The sequence below is a fragment of the Phascolarctos cinereus genome, unplaced genomic scaffold (assembly GCF_003287225.1).
Source record: "Phascolarctos cinereus isolate Bilbo 61053 unplaced genomic scaffold, phaCin_HiC Scaffold_1;HRSCAF=81, whole genome shotgun sequence".
NCBI classification, from domain to species: Eukaryota; Metazoa; Chordata; class Mammalia; order Diprotodontia; family Phascolarctidae; genus Phascolarctos; species Phascolarctos cinereus.
The window spans coordinates 84,680,375-84,701,073 of NW_027555514.1; the positions used below are offsets into that span (position 1 = coordinate 84,680,375).

Consider the following 20,699-nt stretch of genomic DNA (forward strand, 5'->3'; position numbering starts at 1 on the left):
GTTGTTTTAGTAGTGTTTGGACTCTCTGTGATCCTACCTAGGGTTTTCTTGGCAAAGATACTGGAAGGGTTTGCCATTTCCTTCTCTAGCTCATTTTACGGATGAAGAAATTGAGGCAAACAGGGTTAAATGACTTGCCCAGGATCACATGGTTAGAAAGTATCTGAAGCCACATTTGAACTCAGGAAGATGAGTCTTCCTGACTCCACACCCAGCTAGCTGTGCTACAGTGCGCCACCTAGTTGCCCTACTTCAAGCAACGGTCATCTTTTAGTTAGGTCATTCACCAGACACTTAAGCGTATTTCTTGGATTGGGTTCTTAGTAAATTCATATTATTATGATCCATATGCAAAAATTGGCATAAACCAGATGATAGATTTAGAGCATCCTAAACTTATAGCCAAGAAAACTGAAGCTGAACGAGGTTAGGTACCTTCCCTAAGGTTCACACAGGTAAATGAGTGATAGTGGTAGGCTTTGAACCCAGGTCCTCTGATTCCAAAGCTAATGTCCTTTGTCCTGTACCATGCTAACCCTACAATTGGGATTTGCTGCATTATAAAAAGAATATTTTCTTTACAAAAAAGGATATTATAGGTTTCCTTTAACTTAAAAGCTTAAATTTCAAATGCATTTTGATTTTAAAAATTAATTTATATAATTCAGCAAATCGGAGCATACCTGTATGTTTCACACTTAAAAATTTGAAAAGATCAGTGATTTTCTTGGTGTATATTCTTCCTCTATCTATTCATAGATCATAACTTCTCTATTCCTTAATGACTTACTATAGTCAACAAAATTTACCACTTGTGGGCCAACCTTTTGGGTATGAGCCTCCCTGAACTTACTGTAGCCTAGATGGTTCATGTCTTGACAGACAAAGAAGTCATTGATGGGTCTGAGCCCAAAACCTCTCCGGCTTGGTTGTGCCTGCTAAAGCTTGTATTCCCCCTGTATGTTAGGGTCACTTCTAATCCACGTCAAAGGCTTTGGAGTTAGAAATTTTTTTTTTTTAGGCGATTGGGGTTAAGTGACTTGCCCAGGGTCACACAGCTAGTAAGTGTCAAGTGTTTGGTCTGAGGCTGGATTTGAACTCAGGTCTTCCTGACTTGAGGGCCAGTGCTCTATCCACTGTGCCACCTAGCTGCCCCTGGAATTAGAATTTAATGAAGAATATATTTTCTATTATTTGTAAAAACAAAGATGGAGCTTTCTTGCACATGTAAAAAACTCTTAAAAGGATTTAACTTAAAATTTACCTATAAATTCATCTCTGGAGTATGGTCAAACATAGGAAATTTTCCTCTTTCCTCAAAGAAAATTCAAGAAAAGCCACTATAATCTTAAGTTCAATGTTACTAATACAGATGCTATAATTAACAAAAATATATTTTCTGAGAGTTTGCTTGCCAGAAATATCTTTCTATGTTTCCACATCTCTGGCTTTTATCTTACTGTTGTATGTTTCTTTCTTCTGTTCAATTAGGTGTCCAAGTACAGGTGTTAATTCTTTATAGCTTTTGCCCCAGGATCAACTTGAGAACAAACCTTTTAAGTCTAAGTTGGGTAAATGTTATTGAAGTACAGATTTTTATGCCTAAGGTATCAGCTATCTTTTACTAAATAAACTGAAGAAAAATTACATAATCTAATATTTTCACTGTATTAAACTGAAAACATAGCAAAGAATTTTCTTTATAAACTTTCATAGCATTATTTAACATCATTATAACATAACCCACAGCCAGACTTTTATAATATTTTTCCTTTATGCCAAATATTACAGTGATTTTAAATGTCTTTTCAGCTAAAAGCCAAGCATTTTTTTTTTATGGAACATCAGGGCTGGCCGAATCTGTAAAAGCCATCTCTAGTGCCTTCCTTGTTGGATAATACTTAATAACCTGATAGTGATATATATCCTGTTTGTTAAGCTATTCCAGGAAAATGTCTACCTTTCTTTGCAGCCTGTTACCACACTTTGTCACGAGGGACTGGTAGGTGTGCAGAGTATGCTGGCATATTCCACTGATGCAATTTCCTGAGTGGAAAGCCTGGGGAGCTGGCTTTCAGGAGAGTTGGGGTGGTCTATACTGAAGTGCTGTGGCGGGCTTTAGGAGGACACAGAGATGTTCTGTGGCTGGTCCTGGTCTGTCAGCTTGTGTGACCAACAGAGGGCCGCCTCTCTGACTGGCTGCACTTGTGTCTGTATATGCCCTGGAGGCACCTTCCAATGACCTTTATCAGTCTCAGGTTATTCTCTTGGTGGCTATTTGCTTTTGGTTTGACTCCTTTGCTAATACTGTCTGGTGAGAGACAAAGCTACAAGCCTGAGACTAGCATCTGGCCCGTGATTGTGGGCCTCAGTTCTTTTCCTGCCTTGGTGGTTTGCTTTTTTTTTTTTTTTTTAGGTGAAAGAAGATAGAAGTTGTGGCTTTCTCAATTTCAAAAGGTCAGGAGAGAGAGTCACCTGATGTCCAAACATCCAGAATTCTGGAAGTCTGGGAATCTGGGAGTTGAGTACATGCTGGGTTTTGCAGCCATCCCAGCATCAATGCCTGAAGAATAAGTAATGACCTTTGGATCTTTGAATTTGGAGCCACCAATACTTTGTAGAAACTGTGTTCAGTTTGAACCTACTCCTCCTAGCAGCGACTTCATGGTATAGTTATTTGGAGAATGCCTCTGAGATGCTGGGGAGAGATGTTTATACTTTTGTTCTTGTTATATCTCCAAAGTAAAAGTCCCTTTGTAAAAGCTAATGGATGTTAAATGGAACTAAGGTGCTAGTCACTAGAACTGAACAGTGGGGAATGCAACTTGGGGGGGGGGGAGCTGGCAGCATTGGAAAACAGATAACACTAATGCCTGATGGTTATCCAGAGAACCCTGAGGGAGAGACACTGCTTGAGTTCCCAAGCATGCTTTTTCAGACCTGCCATCAAGACTCTTCTAGAAGCAGGCTCCGAAGACTCTTCCATGTGGAGAATTATATCAGCTGAATCCTCCCTTCCTAGTCCTTAATGAAATTCTTCAAAATAGATTTTTTCTGACTTTTAACCTTAATGTTTCCTACTATCTATAAGGGGAATATAATCAGCCACATACAGAGCAAGCTTTAAATAAATGTATTCCAAGCCTCGGAGACTTGGACAAAAACAACTTATCCCTGAACTTCCATGGATGGCAAGGAATTCTATTGAAATCATTTATTAACTTCGATGTATACATGTTTCTGACTGCATATTATACTATTCTAATAAACAAAGAATTAGATTAATTGGCACAAAGAAGCCCACGCCAGTTCATCTTACCTAGGGTGAGTGGAGGAGGATGTGGATCGAGAACATATTCTTTCTCTGGCTCTTCTCTAGGGATTTGTGTAGCTGTCTTTTTCAGTCCAGTATCCAATACTGCTTTTATATTTTTTTTGGCAGGTTTGTTTCCACTATCTTTATTCTGTTTCTTTGTGTTATAAAGATCTATCACTGACAGAGTCTGGATTTGAAGATCATGTAAAATGTGATCTTGTAAAGCAACTGCAGTAATAGCTAAATTTCTAGCACGGCCCTAAAGAAGTTGGAAAAACATGAACAAAAATTTACATATACATTATACATCAATTATCAGTTAACAGAAAACTAAGGCTTTATCTGTCACTCTTGACAGTACTTGATACTCAAATTGTGTGTCACTGTTAAAATAAAAATAAATGCACTAAATTGAAGAACGTTTGACCCGTTGTTACCTTACCTTTTAAAGTCAGAACTTGGCTTCATCATTTATATCAACTATATAGTTGTAATTTTTCACTTAATTGCTAAAGCCATAATTATAATATGCAATAAACTCATTATGAATTATAAAACTTTTACATGCCTAAACATATGTTGCTGCACTATAATTAAATAAGACCTCAGGCTAATCTTGCCTTCTAGTACACCAAAAAAATGTACATGTAAGTATGTATTATTAATTTTTGGTAAACTAAATAGGTTTCCTACATAGAATAAAACTACCAGGTAACTACTAAGAGGCACCTGAATCAAATGCTAGAGTAGAAATTGCCCGCAACACTCATGCCACACCCTGGGATTGCTTAGCTACTTTCCATCCTGTTAACATCTCCTGGTTGGTACCTGGTGAGCAAATTATTTTTTTTTTATTTCTGCCTACATCGATTAAAATACAAAATGACAGCAATCTTACTGTAGTTTTTTTTTAAATAAAGTATGCACCTTAGAATAATTTCTTATCATGTTGAACCAGAAGTTATCTTCTTTTTTCTAAAACAGAATGATGTTGCTTCTTTATAATGGAAGTCATCACTTTATATTCCTTAAATTCCTATATAGAAAAACAGAAATTACATTACTACATCAAACTGATCAAAATAAAAACTTGTAGAGCACAAAAGTTTGACCCTAAGTTTACATTTCTGAAGAAAGTGGCATTAAGTTTTAAATAGATGTCTCAAATGAATCAACAAATACCTGTTGAATGCTTTACTAAATACTCTTAAAATACAAGAGAAATACAAATTACGATCCTTGCCTTTGAGTAGCTTACAATCTGACTTTAGGTGTAGTAGGATTTCATAAAAGGAAGAAATCAGTTAAAAAACTGGAGAGTTCAGAGAAAGCTTCATGGAGTATGTGGGGTTAAAACTGAAACAACCACTCAGTGCTCTAGGTAACTCCTTAAGATCATAAGCTTTTGCGAAGGTGCCAACTTGCACTGATAGTAGCACTTTCCTCGTCCAGGAGTTCCCTGTATCAATGAAATGCTTGGACCAGGACCAATCCTCCTAGGATTTAAATAAGGAGAAAAAAGAGGATAGTGGGTGTAGGGCTGGTACTCAGAGGTGGTGAAAAGTCTAGAATGGAAGGTCCTCATTGGGAGACTAGGTAGGCATATAGAGTTAGGCCACAGAGGGCCTTAAGAAGCTTAACAGAAGAGTTAGAAAGAATTGGAGCTAGGTGACAGAGTGAATTTAAGTGCTGATCCTGGAGGCAGGAAAAGCTCAGTTCAAATCTGACCTCAGACACCTGCTTGTGTGGCCCAGGCAAGTCATTTAACTTTTTGCCTCAGTTTCTTCATCGATAAAATGGGGATAACACTAGCACCTACTTCCTTGGGTTGTTGTGAGGAACAAATGAGATAATATTTGTGAAAAGCACTTAGTACAGCGCCTGGTCCGTATTAAGTATTATGTAAATGTTAACTATTATTATTAAATTGATGCAGTAGGCAATAGAGAAATACTATGGATTCTTTTTTCTTTTTGGTGAGGCCATTGGGGTTAAGTGACTTTCCCAGAGTCACACAGCTAGGAACTATTATATGTCTGAGGTCGGATTTGAACTCAGGTCTTCCTGACTCCAGGGCAGGTGCTCTAGCCACTGTACCATCTAGCTGCCCAAAACTATGGATTCTTGCACAGAGAACTATGATGCACTATCATGATAGTGATATTTTAGAAAGATAAATCTGACAATAGAATTCAATATGGTTTATATGTGAGAAGGGACAACAGGCAGCAGAGAGATCCTGCCAGTTGTAGTAATCTTATTATCAGATGATGAAGCCTGAATTACAACAGTTTGACACAAAAAATTTCTTAAGAAACCAAAATAGTAAATCTAATCTGAGAGACAATTTTAAATTAGTTAGCTATTTCCAGTGTTATAAACTGATTTATTGACTGTCAAATAAATAAATAAATAACCTTCTCATATGGCTTAGTGAAAAGTTGGATATGGAAGTAACAGAAATAGACAAATCAAAGTTAAATACAAGGTCTCTTGGTAGTATGGGAGACTGAAGAATGGCAGTTGGTTGGTTGTTGAAGAGGACCAAAATGACATCACTATGTTGGGGTCAAGGTACAGTGTGTCTGACTGTGGCTGATCAGACCAGTATGAGCTCAAAAGGCTCTACCATGGGTCAGGCACAAACAGTCCATATGAACATCTGGAATTGTGATGTCTCTTAATTTGTGCATCTCACATTTCTTTTGAGCTACTGCAGGTCTGCTTTGCTTATAAAGCACAGACCTTCTTTGATGTGGGCACACCACGCTGGACAATCCTGGCTAGTGTCTCCCATGTCTCACAATTGATTCCAAAGTTCTTCAGGGAGACCTTGAGAGTATCCTTGTATCATTTTTGACTTCCATGTGAGTACTTGCCTTGTGTGAGTTCTCTGTAAATTTGGGTAAATCTTTTGGCATTTGAACAACATAGCCAGCCCACTGGAGTTGCTCCTTGCAGTAGAGTTTGAATGCTTGGCATTTTGGCTCAGGAAACACCTTACTATCTAGTATGTTATCTTGCCAGATGATTTCATAATCTTCCTAAGACAATTCAAATGGAAGTGATTCTGTTTCCTGGCATGACACTAGTAGACTGTCCAAGTTTCATAGGCATACAACATTGAAGTCAGCACAATGGCTCTGTAGACATTTAGCTTGGAAGGCAGTCCTAATATCTCTTCTTGCCCACACTTTCCTTTGGAGTCTCCCAACCACTGAGCTAGTTCTGGAGATGTGTGCATCATTTTCATCATCTCTGTACATCCCCGGAAAGTATGCTGCCACAGCATTCAAAATTAGCACAAAGAATAGCGATCTCCACAAAAACCCTACTTCAGTGTCTCATGATGACACGGAAGTACCCCAGGGTTCTTTATAGTGATGCCAATAGAGAGCACATTCTATCCCACCAGAAAGGTGTCAAGTACAATCCTAGGGACAAGAATGAGTCTACTCATTAAGATGGCAGGGGCCATCTACAAACGTTTAACAATGGGTACTTTTAATTTGTGACTTTTATCTAGCAACCAACGAGTTGATAGACTACTAGAAGCATTGTAGCTCATTTATATGAACATTTTCACTATACATCAAATGAGAAGACATAAAGCAGTTGCTGCTAAATGTGAAAACATTTTCCTCAGATAGGAAATTAAGGAGTTAGTGTAGTTGGGTGCATCATGGACCAAAATGTAATCTGAAATATCATATGATCATAGATTTAGAATTGGAAGGGATCTTGGAGACCATCAATTCCAATTCCCTTAATTTTACATATGAGGAAACTGAGGCACAGAGAAGTTAAGTGATTTGACAAGGGTCACACAGCCAATTCATGTCACAGGTGGGATATGAATGAGGTTTTCCAGACTCCAAGGTCATCTCTGTCCACCATGTTGCACTATCTCATTTCATAGGATACCTGATTATTTCACCTTGAAATTCACATTTATTCACATAAATACTATTAAAATAATTATTAAAATAATTTGAGTTTATGGATGAATACCTGTTGTAGAAGATGCAGAGGTAGAAAAATATTATTAAGAACTTTACAAGTTTCCCAATAAAAGTCAATATATAGTTTGGTAATTTCAATATGATGGTGGGCAAAGGAAAGAGAGAAAAATAAATGGTAAAATATGGTTTTGCATAAAGAAATGAAAGAGGCTAAAGCCTTTTAGATTATTCAGAAGCCTTACATACCTGAACACCATGAATACTTTCTCCAATTAGTGTCAGAAGTTACTGAATATAATAAAGATCAAATAATATAAAAAATGAAACTGACTGTTTCTTAACAGACCAGAAAGAACTAGATACTGCTGCAGAAGTCATTTAAAAAAATAGTCACATCAACAAGTTATTAGAGCAAAGGAGAAATACCAATATCAAGTTAGAAGAAAGTATAATGATGGGAACATCCTTATAAAATTATAGTAACTCCAATCTGACATGTTTAAACAAGGTGTCAACTCTCTAAAATGGGAAATGGAGAGAAGAAATTGACTATCATCATTTCTCAGAAGAGTTCAATTAATATAAAGATTACCATAGTCAAAAGGCCTTGGGAGCCCCTAAACTGTTCTGACTATCTACCATTTGATTTCCATGTCAAATAACAAGAAACCCAGGCCAGGGGTGATTCTCTAGAGTCCAAGCTAATTCTCAAGACATTACATGATGGAATAATGGAAGATTAGAAGCTGTTTCACTTCATGATACAATGAAACCCACAGATATTTCACCTATTCAAGTATAAAATCTTTTTGAAAATGGTCTACTCAAACACAATGAGGAAATTCACAGATAATCATTGAAATTCAATTAAACAAATATTAATCACTTACTCTGCAAGGAACAATGTGAGGCATCACAGACAATTTTATACAGCAGTCCACACACCATCACATTCATACAACTGGCTTGGAAATATGTAGATTATAAGATCCCAGGGTATCTTCTGTGTATTAATTACCAAAAAAAAAAGCAAAAAAAAAAAAGCAAAATGCAGCTTTACAGGTTCTCCTTAAACAAAATATCTCCCTTACATACATGACAGTAACACGGAATTCCATCACATATGCAACCACAGCATTAACTCTGTTCAACAATCTGCTACATGATAACATCAAAAGAGGCATCAATCAGGGAGATGTGCTTATTTTTTCCTTTTTTAAATTAATTTATTTTGATTTATCAACAATCACTTCCATATGCTTTTGAGTTTAAAATTTTTCTCCCCCTTCCTTCCCACCACCCTCCCCAAGATGGAGCACAATCTGATATAGGCTATACATATACATTCCTATTAAACATATTTTCTCATTAGCGATGTTGTAAGTAAGAATTAGAACCAATAGGAGGAACCACCAGAAAGAGGAAACAAAACTCAACAGAAGAAAAAAAAATAGCAAATAGTATGCTTCAATCTGCATTCAAACTCCATAGTTCTTTCTTTAGATGCGGATAGCATTTTCCATCATGAGGCCTTTGGAGATGTCTTAAATCCTTGTATTGCTGGGAAGGGTTAAGTTTATCAATATTAGTCATCTCACAAAGTGGCTGTTATTGTGAACAACGTTCTCTTGGTTCTGTTCATTTCACTTAGCATCAGACCACGTAAGTCTTTCCAGGTTTTTCTGAAGTCAGCCTGTTCATCATTTCTTATAGCACAATAGTATTCCATTACATTCATATATCACAACTTGTTCAGCCATTCCCCAATTGATGGGCATCCTCTCAATTTCCAATTCTTTGCCACCACAAAAAGAGCTGCTATAAATATTTTTATACATGTGGGTCCTTGTCCCATTTGTATGATTTCTTTGGGATATAGCCCTAGAAGTGCTACTGCTGGGTCAAAAGGCACGCATATTTTTATAGCCCTTTGGGCATAGTTCCAAATTGCTCTCCAAAATGGTTGGATCATTTCACAACAGGGAGATGTGCATATTGAAGATATCCCTGGGTTTAAAGAGGATGTCCTATACAAAGTCCAAAAAGCAGAATGAATCACCTATTAATGTTTAGTCATTTTAGATGTTTCTCTTTGCAAAAGATATTGTAGATCAAAGGAGATACAGGAGTCAGATTTCATGGTAGTAATGGGTACAGATCAGTGCACAAATCAAGGTTTAAGACTACAGGAAATGAAATGAAGAATAGAGATAATGGGCTAGAAAAATTAGGAGCAATGGAGAGACTAGAGGTGATAATAGCAAATAAGAGATACAGAAAGGGGCAGCTAGGTGGTGCAGTGGATAGGGCACTGGCCTTGGAGTCAGGAGGACCTGAGTTCAAATCTAGCCTCAGACACATAACACTTACTAGCTGTGTGACTCTGGGCAAGTCACTTAAGTCCAATTGCCTCACAAGAAAAAAAAAAAGGAGGGGGATCCAGGCCCGGATTAAATTTAGAAAAATGCAAGTATTTTCAATAGTTTCAAACTTAATTCAGTAAAAGTTGTCTTTTTAACAGTAATATTTTCCAGTGCAGGATATATAGCTGCAAATCTGAGAATATTGTAACCTCAGAAGAATCAAAATTGCAAATGACCCCAATAGCAAAAGAAAGATTTGTGGTACTTGTAAATAGACTGCAGTTAATCACCAATGATGATGCAAGAAGTGGTATAAAAGGACACCATCAAGGAAATGTATGATTGGTAAAAAGAGATGGACTGGTTGATAATGTAGCAAGAGGGAAGGGTAACAGAGAGATAGCTCAAGTGCTGAAAGATTGTATCTGTGGACCAGAGAAAGGCTTGCTTACTTTTGGGGGACATGATCATGAACCATACAGTATAAAGAAATGTGGAAAGATTGTGATCTGCAATGGTGGAAGGTGCCCACACAGGTGAGGTTATATTTTCCTTTAAGAACTGAAATATTGCAAAGAGGAAATATCTTGACTATGACTATGGTTAAGTTTGCACTCTCTACTACTATACATTTCCAAAGGTAAATGAAGGGACTAGTACAGTTGACATTGAAATCCATGTCATTTTTAGGATCTTTTTTCAGACACATTTTGTTTGCCAAACTTTATTCCCCTCCTGGCTCTGCTTTTCCACTGTGACTAAGCTGCCCTTTTGCCCTTCTCTGTGCCTCAGGCCTCCTCATTCTGGAGCATCCATTCATCTACCCCTATGGCCTTCTTGTTGTGGAACATCTCTTTACCATGCTGGCCCATTTCTCCAATTAGTTTTCTTTCTTTCTTTTGGGGGAGGGCCCCAGCCTGGCTTTCTGGACTTCAACACCATGCCCCAGTTGCTACCTCCTTCTTCTCCTTTTCATCTTCCTTCTGGGTGCTGTCTTTCCCCATTGTCCCCATTGAGGGCAGGGGCTATCTTTCTTTTTGTTTGTATTTGTATTCCCAGTGCTTACCCCAGTGCTTGGTACATGGTAAGTATTTAATAAATATCTGTTGCTTTGCCTTACAAGGACAAATTTTATTTAAATATACTGAATCTGCATATGAAAGTACAATTATCCACTTCTATACCCATTTAGTCACTTTTAATAATCACTGTAGCTAATAGCCACCACTGTGTTTTGATTTCTTTCTAATACTTGGTGCATCAAAATGTATGAATCTGCTGCCTTCCAACAACTTTGTGATTTTAGTCCACTGAAAATAGAAGGAACTGGAAAGGTTGTTCCTTTCCACTGATGTCAGCCTTTTAATAAATGGAAAGAAGCTCCAGAGAGGCAGAGATTTGTTTCCCAACAATTAGGGCTAACCAAAATAGTATGACAGATTACCTTGGTAGAGAGTAGGTTTCCCCTCATTGGATCTCTTCAAGCACAGGCCATTTGACCACTTGTTAGAGGATATGATAGAGATTTATAGGAAGGTAAAAGTTGGATTAGATAATCTCTAAATTCTGCTCTAGCTCTTAGATTCTGTGATAAGTTCTTCAGGGTCTATTTCACTTTTTGTTTTTGCACCACTTTCTGTGGCCAAGTAACTTTTTTGGCCTCAATTTCCTTTTTCTGTAAAATAATGGTGTTGTCTACATGATTTCTAAGATCTATTACAGCTTTAAATCTATGGCAAAATTTAAAAATGATTAAAATGCAGTAATAGTTTCAGTGAAAGTTTTTTCCACTGTTACTGAACAGGTGTTTGTTATAGATACTACCTGAAAGATTTTTGTTTAATATAAAATGTCAGGGAAACCACTACTATGGAATATTATTTGGAGTGAAAAAAAGACTATTTCTCAGTGGAACTCTAGATGTTCTTGAAAAATAAGTTGCCCTAAGTCACAGGACCTTAGTTGGAATAGCTGCTAGAAGCTATTCAGTCCAACTTGTACCCAAGAATTTCCTTATATAACACCCTGTTTACCTCTCACAAGTGCTATCTAGCCATTTCTGGACCCTGTGTAATGAAGGGGAAATAACTACCTCCCAAAGCAGCTTATTACTTTTCTGAAAAGTTTTAATTACTGGATGTTTGTCCTTATATCAAACCTAAGTTTCTTTTTTTTTGATCTTACAACAACTAGTGTCCCTAGTTCTGTCCTCAGGTGAGACAGAACAAATAGAATTAATCTTCCCCATGTAGTGCTTCAACTACCTGAAAGCAGTTATCAGATCCATCCCTAAGACTTCTCTTTTCCAGGTTTAGCTCCTCTTTTCCTTCAACTGTTGTTCTCTGTAGGACATTATTTTAGATATTGCTCTCCCTTCCCCCAACTTCTGTTTGCTCTCTTCTGGACTTGTTAATGGTTTTCCAAAAATGTGGCTACCAGAACTTAATATTTCAGATGTGAGCTGACCAAAGCAGAATACAGAAGGCTTATTACCGAAAGCCGTAATTAAGATAGAGCAGGGCACTGACATTTGGAGGACATCAATATTTAAAGTAAAGTTTTCAAAAAGGTTGTTCAACTTAAAGTTTTTCCATGTTTACACTTAATTTTGCTACCTTCTTTGCTGCTACTCTTGTTCTTAGAATGAGCATCAAATCAATGCTACCATCACTATAGGAAAAGGTATATAAATTTTCCAACTAATGGCTCCATTCACAATCCTTAAACTAAAACCCCTTTCCTTAGTCACCATTGTTTTATATATTTCGTATGGCCTATTAGAATATAATATAGAATATAACAGTAGGGGCTGTCTCACTTCTGTATTTATATGCCTAACATAGTGCTTGGACCCTTTGCTAGATGTTTAATAAATGTTTGTTGCTGTTTTATTTCTCCATCTCCCTTTGGGTCACCTGTAACTTTGATTCTTCAGAGGCTGTGGTTATCCATGGTTGGCAGTAATAAATCATTACTCAAATATTGCCATTAAAAATGATTAGTTTCATTCAGTGGCTTGGGGGTCATTGAAAATGCTGAACAATTTCTCAAATAAAATTTAGGCCACTCTTACCTTTCTACTAAATGTTTATTAGTTATATTTATAAATATAAAGGTCCACTTTATTGCCCTTCTGCAGTACCTGTCCAGGATATATATCATAATTTGGACAATACATATTCTTCAGTGACTTACTTTTTCCTGTGGGGATTTTTAGGTCATTTTCTTTTGAGTGGCCACAGATCTCACTAAGGGGTCATGTTTGCACAAAGATCCACAAAAAAAGAGAAGCTGGAGGATCTGATCATTTATAGGTGCTCTCTGGTTTATTTGGATTCTGAGCAGAATATTTTCCATGATAATGGCAAACATCTTTTGAGAGCAAATATTTTCCTGTTTTATGCCTTGACATTGGTAATTAGAAGGTTGTTGAACAAAATTATCTCTTCTGTGGTTGCACCTATGATGAAATTATGTGTTATTTAAATCTATTCCTGAGAAACACCTTATTTGATGAAAGTCATTTTTTAAAAATAAATTTTTATTTTTCCCAAATTACATGTTAAAACAACATTTAAAAAATAACTTTTGAGTTCGAAATGCTATCCCTCTCTTTCCCTTTCCTTTTCCCCTGAGATGGTAAACAATCTGATACAGGTTATACATGTCCAATCATGTAAAATATTTCCATATTAGTTATTTTGTGCAAGAAAACTAAAAGAAAGAAAGTGAAAAATAGTAAGCTTTGGTGTGTATTCAGACAATATCAGTTCTTTCTCTGAGGGCAGATAGAATTTCTTCATCATGAGTCCTTTGGGATTGTCTTGGATCATTGTATTACTGAGAATAACTAAATCTGTTCACAGTTGTTCATCAAACAATATTTCTGTTACTGCGTATAATATTCTCCCAGTTGTGCTCACTTTACTCTGTATCAGTTCATATAAGTCTTTCCAGTTTTTTCTGAAACATCCTGCTTGTCATTTCTTATAGCAAAATACTATTCCATAACAGCCATATACCACAACTTGCTCAGCCATTCCCCAATTGATGGGCATCTCCTCAATTTCCAATTCTTAGCCACCACAAAAAGAGTTGCTGTAAATATTTTTGAACAAAAATGTTCTTTCCCCCTTTAAAAAAATCTCTTTGGGATACAGATCTAGTAGTAGTATTGCTAGATCAAAGCGTATGCAAAGCTTTATAGCCTGTTGGGCACAGTTCCAAATTACCCTCCAGAATGGTTGGATCAGTTCACAATTCCACCAACAGTGCATTAATGTCCCAGTTTTCCCATATCCCCTCCATTTATCGTTCTGCTCTTCATATTAGCCAATTTGACGGGTGTGAGGTGGAACCTCAGAGTTGTTTTAATGTGCATTTCCTTAATCAGTTGTGATTTAGAATATCCTTTAACCATTTATTAATTGGGAAATGACCTTTATTCTTATAAATATAAAAATGTTTACTTACATATACGTATCCAGGGTTCTTACAAACGTCCATGATTTTTCTCCACTTTTGGTATCTTCCCATCTTTGAAATATATTGAATATCAATTTGCTAGAGGTTCAAAACTATTTTTCTATTGCTGTAGATTTCTTTTGCAGGTCTAGTTCAGGTACTCTTTCTAACTTCAACTTTTTAGGTACCACTTGGATACCAAATTCCTCGTAGAGGACATCAAGAACTGAACTGTTGATTCCAACTTTGGTGGTTCCAGTACTAGTGTAGATGAGAATAGATTGTTACAGCAAAACCAGCACATTTTGGACGATTTTGCATGTGCTTATTGTCTAAACCTCACCTTCCTGTTTAAAACCACACAATGCCTAGCTAGAGTTCAAACTATCTGCCCTGTGAACTCTCGAACACCTCCCCTGACTCATAGGCTTGGATGATACATATCTATAAACATTATTTGGCATGCTCTGGCTTAAGTTGAGTTTCATTCCAAAACTTCTATAGAAAGCTCTTTTCTTTCTCCCTTTATAACTTACATTTTATGAAATGCTACAGCATCTAATTTCTGATTGTCTTCTTTACCATTTAGGTATCAGTGTGAACAATAAATTATCACCATGGGCAAGGAGAGCAACTGTTCATCTAGTGCCTTCTAATTCTCTTTTTGAAGAAAGTATTCAGGCATGCTCATGAGACTTCTGAATAGTCTACAAAGTTTTGACTTCTTCCATTTCTTATTTTGAACACATTTTCCACAGGTTCTTCTTTGTCCTCTGTTACCCATCTTCACCAGATCAAAGATTTAGAGCTGGAATTGACCTTAGTGATCATCTAGTTCATTTTATAAATGAGGGAACATATGTCAAGTTAAATGACCTGTCACACAGGGAGTGGTGGTAAGATGGGAACTTGGGTCTTCTGGCTTTTAATCTGGTGCTCTTTCCTTTGTATTATGTATATTTTTTCTCTTCTTTCTCCCTCTAAACAGATGCTTGTTCAAAAGCTATAATTATCTCCACAGCAACTGTCATTGCTTATGCTCAACCAAGAAATTCTTTTTTATTTCATTTAGGTATATCACATAGTAGATATTTAATAAATGCTTATTTACTTGACTTGATAAGACCAACTTCAGCAACTCCTTTAGTTGTATATCTTTTGAAAATTGTGAGTCATCCTTATTAGCTGCTATTTGTTCACGTGTTCAGGTTTCATTTTTAACAAAGTAAATGTTTTATTACAAACAACACTAAACGCCAACATAAACAACTATATTTGTTTAGGTGACAGGTAGGTGGCACAGTTGATAGAGCGCTGGGCTTAGAGTTAGGAAAAGCTGCATTCAGATCTGGCCTCAGACACTTACTAGCTGTGTGACCTTTGGGCAAGTCACTTAACCCTGTCTGCCTCAGTTTCCCTATCTGTAAATGAGCTGGAAAAATAAATCACAAATCACTCCAGTATCTTTGCCAAAGAAAACCCCAAATGGGCTGCAAAGAGTTGGACATGACTGAAATGTCTATACAACAAAAAAATTTGTTTAGCAACTATTTACACTTAAATTAATTTCAATGCATAAAGCACAACTTTCAATTTTTTCTGATTTCATTTATAGGGAATGTCAATATTAATGTGGTTCAGGTGTTCTAGTAGTTTATAAATTCATTGGTCACTTGACAAAGATCTTATCTTAGCATTTATAGTAGGTCTAAGAACTATCTATTATGCACCCCTGTCACCGTGGAAACAAAAGAAGGCCATTTTGTATATTTCTTTGTTTAATGAATGAATGAAAAAGCATTTAAGTATCTACTGTGTGCTAGACATTGGGAATACAAATACAGTAGTGACATAGTTCTCTGCCAGTAAGGAGCTTACATCCTGTTAGGTGGATACAAGAACATATATAGAGGAATGGTGGATAAGGGAAGATAATTTTGGAGAATCATAGGGATTACTTAATAGAATCATAGAACATTTGATTATGATGCCCTTTCCAGTAGCAATGGTAGTATTGATTTGATTACTATTTCCAGAGCAAGAGAAGAATGTGAATTTCCATGAAGAATTTACCAGCAGTGTCCAAAGTGGTGTTGACAACCTGGCTGGTTCTCAGACACCAGGGAGACTGTCCTCAGAACTTTAAAAAATACCCTTTCAGCTTAGCATAAACTCTGAGAATGCCATAACTTTTGAGAATTCAGGGTCAGCACTATATCATAAGAGACATCTGTGTAGGGCTTTTGTAGAAGGTTCATAATGAAGACTCAAATTTCTCCCAATGACTTGCTTTTGTAAGCAAACAAACAAACAAACAAAACCCAAATGTTTCAGGAATGAAAAAAATCTACTTAAAATTTTTCTTCCCAGTGGCTAATATGTAAAATTAAGACTCCAAGGTGAACACTCATGTATAAATCTTGAAATCAATGAGTTGAAAAACATTAACATTTAAATGCTGATAAAACCATAGGAAAGACATGTATAGTATTTCCTTAAGATAGTTACTGAAGAACTAGTTAGATAACAGTGAGCAGGATACAACATCTCAGCTTTCTCTTTTCCTCAAGAACAAATATATTATTCTTGTTGTATCAAAACATTACTTAAAAGAAGGGACCAGGGACTAGGAAATCTTTGTTATATAGATTGCTTGTAGTAAAGAAATTTGACTTGTCCAACAGAAGTTTTGGCAGTTTTTTGTACCAAAGAATTTACCTGAAATTCTGCTTTTTTCTTTAGAAAAAAGTTCTTAACAGAGAATAGGTCTTTAAAAATTTTAATAGAGGCAGATCCTTTGACTCCAAATCTACTGCTCTTTCAAGGAAATCAAGGCTCAGCAGCAATGGACTTGATTCAATCGTTACATAACTCTAAGTAACTAATTCTGCACCTAAAATTTGTTGAGACATGACCCCTTTCACCAACTTCCCCATTTAAAAGTGTTACCTGAGAGGCACCTGGGCATAACAGAAAGTGATGGACTTTTCCAACCCTGGTCCAGAAGACTTGGGTTTAAATCTTGATTCATATACTTACTAGCTAGCTCTGAGCCTCCGTTTCTTCATCTGTTAAGTGGGGATAATAACAGCACGTACCTCCCACTGTTATGAGGGCCAGCCAAGTGAGGAAAGCAATTAGTGCAGTTTTAAGAGTTAAAACTGCACTAAGAATTTTGGGACACCCTGCAGAACGCCAGTAAGGCCTCATCCTCAACTGCCCCACCTCGAGGCCTCTTGGTCCGCTTTTATCTTTTCCCATCAAAGCTCCCCACCCTCTCCGCAAACACCCCCGGCACCAGCACCTTAGGCTCCCCACCCTCTCCCCGTCACTCATCTCCGCGGCCTTTCCTTGCTCCCGTGTTTATCCAAGCCCCTGCTATTAGCCCCCTCCCCTCAACCCCGGGAATCTGGGCCAGAAGCAGAGGAATCCCTCAGACTTCAGCTTTCATACCAATCACCAGCTCTCAGGCCCCGCCAGCAACGCGTCTGAGAACAGCTCCGCCGTTGCTGTGGCAACCCGCCCAGGGGCCTCAATGGTTTTCCTCGCCACCCAAGACGCATGCGCACTCCTGCCACTAGCCGCTTTTGGGTCCTAATAGCGGCTGGCGGGAAGCAGCGCAGGGCGCTCGTGCAGCTCGAGAACTCTCTTGTGCGCATGGGCACGTGGCGTGGCGTGTCCTCCCAGAGACTTTTTGGCTGAGGAGACTCGAGGGGAGAGAGGGTGCAGCTGATGGGCAGACTCCGCTCTCCTTCCAGAGTCCAGGTGCTCCCCTAAACAGCAGCGAGCTGAAGCTCTGTAGGATTGAGAGGGTGATTGGGGAAGGGCGCGATGAATCTTGGAGAAACAGCTGTGCGCTTGTCAATCCGTAAGAGCCGTTGACCTTTATATAGCGCTTTTAAGGTTTTCAAAGCGCTTCACCAGCTTAGTTCACATCAGAGCTCCACACAACCCTGTGGGGGCAGGTAATGCAGGCTTTTCTTTCTTTCTTTTTTAAATTGGACTCACGGGTCTGTTGGGACAGGGAGCTCGCCAGTGAGGAAACTCCCTATTACCTCCATGTAGGTCAGCACCTGGTTTGCAGTTTGTAATCTTGCACGGTTCCCTTGAGCACGGAGCGGCGAAGTGACTTTCCTGGGGTCAGTATGGGTCAGAAAGGAGAACTTCCTGACTTTGAGATGTTATCCTCTGCTCATCATTCTCAGCCCACATGTGCAGCCAGTTGCCAAATCTTCTCTTTCTACCTTGACAGCTTTTCTCATCTACTTGCCCTGTCTCCATTCATACAGCCACTGCCACCCTACTTTCAGGGCCTTTAGCTCGGGATACTTCAGTAGCTTCCCCCCCCCCCCAATTGAGGTTAAGTGACTTGCCCAGGGTCACATAGTCTGAGATCGGATTTGCACTCAGGTCCCCCTGACTCTAGGGCCGGTGCACTGCCCCACCTAGCTGTCCCGTTTTAAAGAGCCTACCCTAAACTTAAAAAAAAAAAAAAACCATTCACCTGCCTCAAGTCTTTTCTCTGCAGTCCATTTTCAACTCAGCCGCTTAGGTGACCTTTCTGAAGCACTGGTCTGTGGCACCTTTCCACTTCCCCCCATTGCTCCCTGTGGTCTTGTAGCACTATATTACCACCAGGATCAACTATTAAACTCCTTTGAGTTACTATTAAACCATTAAAGCTCCTCATAACCTGGTTCCTGACTACTCTTGCAGCCTTCTTGGACCTTTACTGCTCTCCACAAATTCTATATTCAAGCTACTCTGGTCTACTTAGTTCAATAAGGCACTTCTGGTTTCCAGTTTTGAGAGAGGCATGGATAATGCCAAACCCATTTCAAGTTGATGAAGGAAAAGACTCTGGGAAAAAGTCAACATGAGAGGAAACTGATAGTATCCATCATGTTCTTATCCCCTAGTTTGCTAGACTATAAACTTTGGGAAACTTCCCCTTAGGTGAGATCTAGGACACCTTCTTTCTTGGTTGAGCTGAGTTATTTCCATCCCAATGGGAGAGCTCCTTCATTCTATATTGTTTGATATATAATCTCCTATGTTTGATTTTTTCCTTTCTTTGATTTTTGGATAAATGAATTTCTTTGATATTCACTGTTTACGTGTCCTGGGCAAATCACTTCAGAGTCCTAGGAAATTCTATATTACTGTAAGTGCAACATAATTGTAGATCCACATGGTAGAGGGAATTTTCTTACCTAGAGCTCTCTACACTAATGAAATCACGTGTCCAGACCAAAAAAAAAAGTGTCAAACTGTGCTAGGTGAGAGTACTTGCCCTCACAATACTTACATTCTATTGGAAAAAAATAATGTACTGAAAAAGGTAAGTATAACATGTATACAGAATAAATACAGAGTGCTGGAGGCAAATGACTAGAGGGATAGAAACAGGTCTGGTGCAGGTGAGAGCACTTAGATGAAAAGAAGCCTGGTGGAAGTCAGTTTGCTGGATCACTTTACCAACAATGACATTTATTAGCTGTGTGAGCACTAATAAGTCACTTAACCTCTCTGGACCTTAGTTTCCTTGTTTGTTAAATGATACCTGCTACCTTGAAGTCAGTCAACAAGTATTTATTAAATACTTACCATGTGCTAAATACTGGGACTACAAAGAAAGGCAAAATAAAAATAAAAAAAATAGGCTCTGTCTTCAAGAGCTCACATTCTAATGTAAATAACTATATACATGTGTGAGGTCTCACCCAATCTTCCTTGAGTGCGGCACATCTATGTTTTCATGAATTACAAATCCTTTGGCCTGTGGATCTTGTGGTTAGGAACCTTTTATTAACCAAAATGTAAAGGTTCCATTTTCCTGGTTTCATATCATTATATCCCTGTGAGCTAAGTAGATTACATAGTTTTTCCTCATTTTACTAACAAGCAGGTTAAAGAGGGAGAATAACTTGTGTAAAGTGACTGCCTAATGGAATTAGTTTTAAACAAAAATGATGGTTTATATTCTATTGCTGGAGGAAAAAATATCTCCACTATCCCCAGAAACACTTAAGCCTCTGTTTAGTAATTGCTTTTCGTCCTGATACCCACTTAAAGTCTCAAACAAAATCAAAGCCTTACAACAGAAAAAGAAAAAAAAAATGTCATTGATGTATATTTGATTTTTCAGTATTTCGCAGCAAAATTATGTACAGAGAGACTCCCACAACAGCCCGTTACACCCAGAATATCTTTACTATGCCCTCTTAGAAAAGGAGTCTTCCTCTCGTGGGCCCTCAAGAATTGTAGGATCTGTTTGGTCAGTATTGGACGGTGGTTAAACTATACAGTGAATAGAGTGAATACAGTGCTGGGCCTAGTTCGAATGAAGCCTTAGACATTTAATTGCTGTGTGAATCTGTTCATGTTACTTTATCAGTCTCAATTTTGTCATCTGTAAAATGAAGATAATAATAGCACCTACCCATCTGGGTTGTTTTAAGGATAAAATGAGATAATATTTTAAAAGTGCTTTATAAACTTAAAAATGCTATATAAATGCTAGCTATTATTAATAGTGAGACAGATTTGTGTGTATTTGATACCACCTGTCTCCCAAGTTTTCATAAATATGAA

The 20,699-nt window shown here is 37.8% G+C and overlaps 1 protein-coding gene across 1 annotated transcript in view; it reads right to left on the bottom strand.

The window, feature by feature from the left end:
* RNF32 (ring finger protein 32) overlaps nt 1-17,661 on the bottom strand; it is a 73,141-nt gene extending 55,480 nt beyond the window's left edge. Inside the window, exons 1-3 of the mRNA XM_021009574.2 lie at nt 17,559-17,661; nt 4,244-4,352; nt 3,320-3,575 (exon numbers count right to left, since the gene is read on the bottom strand). Coding sequence (XP_020865233.1) covers nt 3,320-3,575; nt 4,244-4,264 — 277 coding nt within the window. The 5' untranslated portion in view covers nt 4,265-4,352; nt 17,559-17,661. The remainder of the gene's footprint in view (nt 1-3,319; nt 3,576-4,243; nt 4,353-17,558) is intronic.
* Nucleotides 17,662-20,699: the final 3,038 nt, after the last annotated feature.